A 5,853-nucleotide genomic window follows, 5' to 3' on the forward strand; every position below is an offset into this window, starting at 1 on the left:
GGGAAATAATGCATGCAGGGCCGGCCTGAGGCATAACCGAACTAAGCAGCTGCTTAGGGCACCTGTGGCCACCAGGGGGCCCCCATGCGGTATTCATCCCCTATCGCAAAACCAGCGTTAGTAATTTAAAATGGAATGACAACCGAATATTTCATAACAATGTAATGTAAGACAGATTTTACAAAGCCCAGGAAGAGGATTGGTCTGTCCAACCATGCTGTCCAAGCACAACATCTTACATCTCTGTATAGTGCAAAGGCGTAAGGTGCTACATTGCCAGTTTAAAAAAGGGGCAGGCATGTCTGAATTGTCATGTGCCTTCTTTGTTAAGAAAACATTGGGTAGCATTGCTTTGGAATACAGCTTCTTTAATTTCAGTGAGGAAAGATAGCCTATATAGTTTGTAGTACAGTAACCTGGCGTCATTTTGATATCAATACTTTTAATCGCAGACCTAGATTTATAGGTATATATAGATAATATAGATGACTTATAGACAGTGCTTTGTATGTGTGAGTAACTTGGCATTCTTGCACACTGAAAATGTGTTTTTTTATGAGATATTACAATGCCCTGTAGATGGCGGTATCACCCTTTATCAGCCACCAGATAATTTTTAAAAGAGGGGGGAAATGACTGCATGTTTTCACCTCGTTATGCCAGCCAATCCAGAGAAAATTCGGCTGATGACCAACCGCAAGAAATGTAACAAGTAACGGCAGTTGTCAATAGAAATGCATTTGAGTAAAAAGTACATAATTTCTTTATCGATGTAGTGTAGCAGACAGTGAAAGTTGCCAATATTGTTCATACTCAGCAAAAGTACAATGTTTCCAATATCCTACATAAGTACAGTAACAAAGTACATGTACTTAGTTACTTACCACCACTGTGCAAAAATAACAAAAAAAGCATTTTGGCACAAGCAATGCATGGCCCTAATCCTCCTAGTGACCATCAACTTTCTGCTCATGTTTCCTTGTGTTATTGATATTATTAGTGCACATTATGTCCATTAAAAATTTTTATCACCTTGCTGGATTTTCTAATGTAGAATAGAAGTGTGTTGAGTTACATTATGTTTTCTTTTTTAACCCACTCAGGTTTGAAGGTGGATATAAATTCTGAACAGTGTCAGGGGGAGAGAGAGTGGAACTGACCTGTAGAGCAACCTGCACTCACCTGACTGAGAGCAACAGCTTCATTTGGTACAAGAATGTGCAGCTTCTGACTGAAGACTCCAGGTTCTACCAGTCCTATATAAAGTTCACTGCCAGAAGTGAAGATACGGACAGATACTCCTGTGCTGTAAGAGGCAATCAGCATCTTGTTTCCCCCCGCCATGACTCTCAGTGTGAGATGTGAGTTTTTGAGGTCACACTTGTGTATTTTACATTCATTTATGCACAAGAACCAAGAGAACAAGCATTCCATTATCAGACAGATTGAGGTTTTGGGGTCTCAGTTGACTTCAATCTTTAATTGAAATGAAATACTGGACCATTTACAGTAATATGCATTCATACATTTATTGTCGGTGCAGTACAATGTGGAATTCTGTTGAATAACTCAGTATATTGTGTTATTGTATTTCTTCTTCTCACTCAGGTGTAAAGGTTGAAATGAAATCTAGCACAGTGAGTGAGGGAGTGAGGGTGACATTAACCTGTAAAATCACCTGCACTGACCTGACTGGCAGCCAAACATTCATCTGGTACAAGAATGGACAATCTCTGTTTTACACCGCCCAGAAATATCAAAATCATAACTACCTTCAGTTCAAAGCCAGCAGTGGAGATGCAGGCAGCTACTCCTGTGCAGTTAGAGGTCATGAGAATCTCCCATCCCCAGCAGTGACTCTCTGTGAGTATTTGAGGACAAACTCATTTATTTCACTTTACTGAGTCTCATTTGTTACTCATTCTATATAAAACTGCAGGACCGCTCCCACTCCGCCTGCAGATGATGCCCTAACCACACCATCCCTCCACATCACATTGTGAGATTTCAGCTCCATTATAAACATTACTTTGAAATAAATGTCTCTACTAGAGTTTTGAGACGCAACACAATGACTGAGAAATTATATGGAATTTAACACATTTTTCTAATGATTTTAGATGCTCCCAAGAACACCTCAGTGTGAATTTTAATTAAAACTGCAAGACCTGTTATTTTCTCTTTCAGATCCTCCTCAGAGCATCTTATTATCAGTGAGCCCCTCTGGTGAAATAGCGGAGGGCAGTTCAGTGACTCTGACCTGCAGCAGTGATGCCAGCCCACCAGTGCAGAGATACACCTGGTATAAGAATAATAGAGCTGTATCCTCAGAGACAGGAGGACCAGTGGACAGTTACACCATTAAAACCATCACACTGCAGGATGCAGGAGAATACACCTGTTAGGCAGGGAATGGGATTGGGACAAACAGATCTCCTCCTAAACGTCTTGATGTGCAGTGTGAGTATATCAGTGCATCTCAGCTTCAAACACAGAGAACAGAGAGTCAGGATCTCCTCAGTGCCTTTGGGAAACTTCACAGCAGTAAGACACAGAGTAAAGCAGATACACTGGCCAGTGGAGGAGAAATCTAATAAAGATATGATTAATTTAACATGATGAGTAAGCCAGATGATACGGACATCTCATAAGTTAAACGAGTAGTCATTCTGAGTTTGCACAGGGCAAACAAACATACCATATGTACTGTAGATGTTTTATACCAAGTAATAGTTACTCTTAATAAACCAAGCAAACAGGTTTGTGTGTTTCTTTTTCTATTTTTAACCTTTCTAAATAATGCTAAATAAAATTGCTTAACTAAATACTGCTGTCATTATTGAAAGCTTTTTTAACCTGTGTCTCAAGGCCATTTACCAACCCCCATGAAACGATGCAGTATATTCTACTCATTTCCAAACAAAGAAAGCATTTGCAGTGTGATATTTCAGCTTCATTTTAAACTTTCCTTTGCAATAAATGGTTCTGAATCTATTTGAGACAAATCACAGAGATTGAGAAATTATATGGAATTTAACACATTTCTCTATTGATTTCAGATGCTCCCAAGAACACCTCAGTATCAGTGAGCCCCTCTGGTGAAATAGTGGAGGGCAGTTCAGTGACTCTGACCTGCAGCAGTGATGCCAACCCACCAGTGCAGAACTACACCTGGTTTAAGAAGAATGACACTGGAGCCTGGCAGGCAGGATCAGGACAGAGTTTGAACTTTTCTAACTTTAGATCCTGGAACAGAGGACAGTACTACTGTGAGTCACAGAACAGACTTGGAGCTCAGAATGCTTCTGCTCTGCTGGTCACAGTACAAGGTAGGACCAGAATTTATTATTCATTTATGTGTTCATTGATCTCAAGATTCTGAGATGCTGTTACTGTATGTTTTAAGTTGTGGATTTGCTGACTAGGCCTATGTCATTTGAATGACAGGAATAATCCCATAAACTACGCAATCTTATTGTGGTAGTCGGAGCAGAGAGAAAGTTGTCCCCAAATATTTTGTTCATCAGGATTTGCTCATTAGCACAACTCTTCAGCCAGGAGCAATAACTAATCAGTGAAATCAGCTGGATGAGTTCATGGGCAGAAGAAACACATGGCAGGGCTTTACTTTCTCACCCCTGGAGTCATAGTATCTGAGTCATAGTATCACTCACTACAGTGTATGGCCTAGACCACAGGAGCCATCATCCAGATTAGAAAGCATGACTCACTTGCCCAGAACCTCCAAGCACAACTCTACAGTTCATAAAACATCTCAGAGAATAGTTCTGATCTAGGATCAGTTTTGTCTTTAGGCCATTATGGATAAAGCTTGGATATGAAGAGAGGAAACATGATCTGAGATCAGTTCTCTTACTCTGAAATACTCTATGAATAGGGATGAAGGTCAGTTTTGGTTGGAGTCCAGGGAAGGCTATAGTCACCTGCCTGAACCCTCCCCCCTCCCCCCCCCCCCCCCCAACCCAACCAGTATACGGCTCTTTTCATTTTCAGACCAAGTGAACTCAGTTCCAGTATGGAACAGTCAAGCATACTGTTAAAATTTAAGATCCCACTAAAATGGACGAACTAAAGCTTCAACAGATGCACCAGGGACATATTAAATTTATGTCAGAGGTCTCTGGTAACTTGTTCATCCCTTCCCAATGGGAACACATCTCAGTGACTCTGTGCACACATGTTTGTATTTGACATACATTTTCATGGTTGTAGTTCATATACAATGCAAGCTATTTGCTTCTTTTTGGTTTATACCTCATCTCCACCATTTTGATTGTAGTTTATATATTTTGGGATCTACACACCTAACTCATATTTAACTGTGATTTAATTGACATGTAAAAAATTATACTTCTTCAATGTAAAACCTTCTGTGATACATAATCCACTAAGTCAACAGAGGAATCCGTTCTCGGGGACAACAGAGTGGATAGGGAATGCAAGGGGCTGTGTGCCACTCTGGTTCCCTTTTAACAGTGCAACTGGAGGCGGACTTATGTGTGACTGAGTCTCTTCCTGTGTCTCACCTCAGAGCAGAGCCTTGAGAGAGTGACAAACGCAGCCAGCAACAGAAACTCTGTGCTTCAGAGAGCTGACAAGGCCTCAGTGTGGGATTAAAACACACAGAGGAGAGAATTTGCAGAGAATGAGAAATGGTGGAGAATAGGGTGAAAGAGTCTCTTTTTGTCTTTAACTTTGCAGAACTGCTGTCTGTTTCTGCTAGATTATCCATTTTATAAAGAGCTGTTGGTGGAGGATTTTTCCCAGAGTACTGTAACCCTGCTGCAACATGCATGTTCATGTAACCCTGCTGCATACATGCTCCTGTGACACCATTACACGTTTGTATAACCCTGTTACACACACGCTCATAACTCATGTACATGCGCATGTATTCTCTCACATTGAATGGGAAGATTATAATGCAGATCAATGCAGATTTTAATCTCCAAACTCACGTCACTTTTAAAAGCAAGGTCCAAAATCATTTAAAACTGTGTTTTAGCTTTACATTTTACATTGCCTTGTTGTATTGACCCCATTTTTACTTTCTGTCTGTTTAGCTATTTGAAATAATGCATCTTTGTATTTGTTTTCTTTACATAAATTGTTTTATTTTGTGCATTACTGTACGACGGTTCATTTGAGCATTGTAAAGCACTGTGAACCTCAAACCTATGTTCTGAAAAATATTATCATTATTTTCTTCATATGGCCATTATGTTTTGCCTGCATATCCCCCCCCCCCCCCAGTTCATCTCTGTCAAATGTGAAAGATACAATAACTAACACAATACCGTACAAGAGGTTGTATGTAGTAAAAGTCACCTTTATGAAATATCAGCATTGAAATGTAACAAATTATGTGCATGATGGACCATATAACAGGCAAAGCAAAACCAAAGTTCTAAAAGTTCACATGAACATCAACCACAGAAACAGCGCTGCACCAGCAGAACTGAACTGAGATGTGGAATAAAATAAAGAATAGAACAGGCTGTAGGAAGTGAGCAGCGCTTTAACTGTCTGTGGTCAGGGTGGCACTCGCCTGACATTAGGCAGCTTCACCCACAGCCGCGCCCGCTACTCCTCTGCACAAAATAGCCAAGCAGGGGCACCACACAGTACCCGCTTTGGGGCCCCAGAGCTGTAATACTTTCACAAAGATAACTACACCTGTCCGCTTTTTACATCTTCTGCCAAAGTAAGTGCAATCCATTTGTTGATCTGGGGGTTATAGGCTAGGCTACAGGAACAAAATATTGTCATTTGCATTGGAACATGGTTCCCTCTTTTTTCTGGCTTTTAAACTACTGTTAACATATTTTACAC

At 40.5% G+C, this 5,853-nt stretch overlaps 1 protein-coding gene across 3 annotated transcripts; it reads left to right on the plus strand.

Moving 5' to 3' along the window:
* Nucleotides 1-1,109: 1,109 nt before the first annotated feature.
* Nucleotides 1,110-5,270, plus strand: LOC135246239 (B-cell receptor CD22-like). Of its 3 annotated transcripts, XM_064319742.1 has the most exons (4): nt 1,110-1,361; nt 1,609-1,863; nt 3,060-3,329; nt 4,553-5,270. In XM_064319742.1, the coding sequence occupies exons 1-4, from the start codon at nt 1,343-1,345 to the stop codon at nt 4,636-4,638; spliced, it is 630 nt and encodes a 209-aa protein (XP_064175812.1). In that variant the 5' UTR covers nt 1,110-1,342; the 3' UTR covers nt 4,639-5,270. The 3 variants fall into 3 exon arrangements, 1 of the variants encoding a protein (XP_064175812.1); XR_010327570.1 differs by lacking the exons at nt 1,110-1,361; nt 4,553-5,270 and adding an exon at nt 2,332-2,460 and having other exon boundaries at nt 1,741-1,863; nt 3,060-3,492; XR_010327571.1 differs by lacking the exons at nt 1,110-1,361; nt 1,609-1,863; nt 4,553-5,270 and adding an exon at nt 2,468-2,759 and having other exon boundaries at nt 3,060-3,492.
* The last annotated feature ends 583 nt before the right edge of the window (nt 5,271-5,853 follow it).

The sequence above is a fragment of the Anguilla rostrata genome, unplaced genomic scaffold (assembly GCF_018555375.3).
Source record: "Anguilla rostrata isolate EN2019 unplaced genomic scaffold, ASM1855537v3 scaf0082, whole genome shotgun sequence".
Classification (NCBI taxonomy): domain Eukaryota; kingdom Metazoa; phylum Chordata; class Actinopteri; order Anguilliformes; family Anguillidae; genus Anguilla; species Anguilla rostrata.

Bases quoted from the DNA above. Each gene is read 5' to 3' on its own strand.
- LOC135246239 (XM_064319742.1), top strand. The intron at 1,864-3,059 runs GTGAGTATTTGA...TATTGATTTCAG, and splicing joins ATCCCCAGCAGTGACTCTCT to ATGCTCCCAAGAACACCTCA. The intron at 3,330-4,552 runs GTAGGACCAGAA...GTCTCACCTCAG, and splicing joins TCTGCTGGTCACAGTACAAG to AGCAGAGCCTTGAGAGAGTG.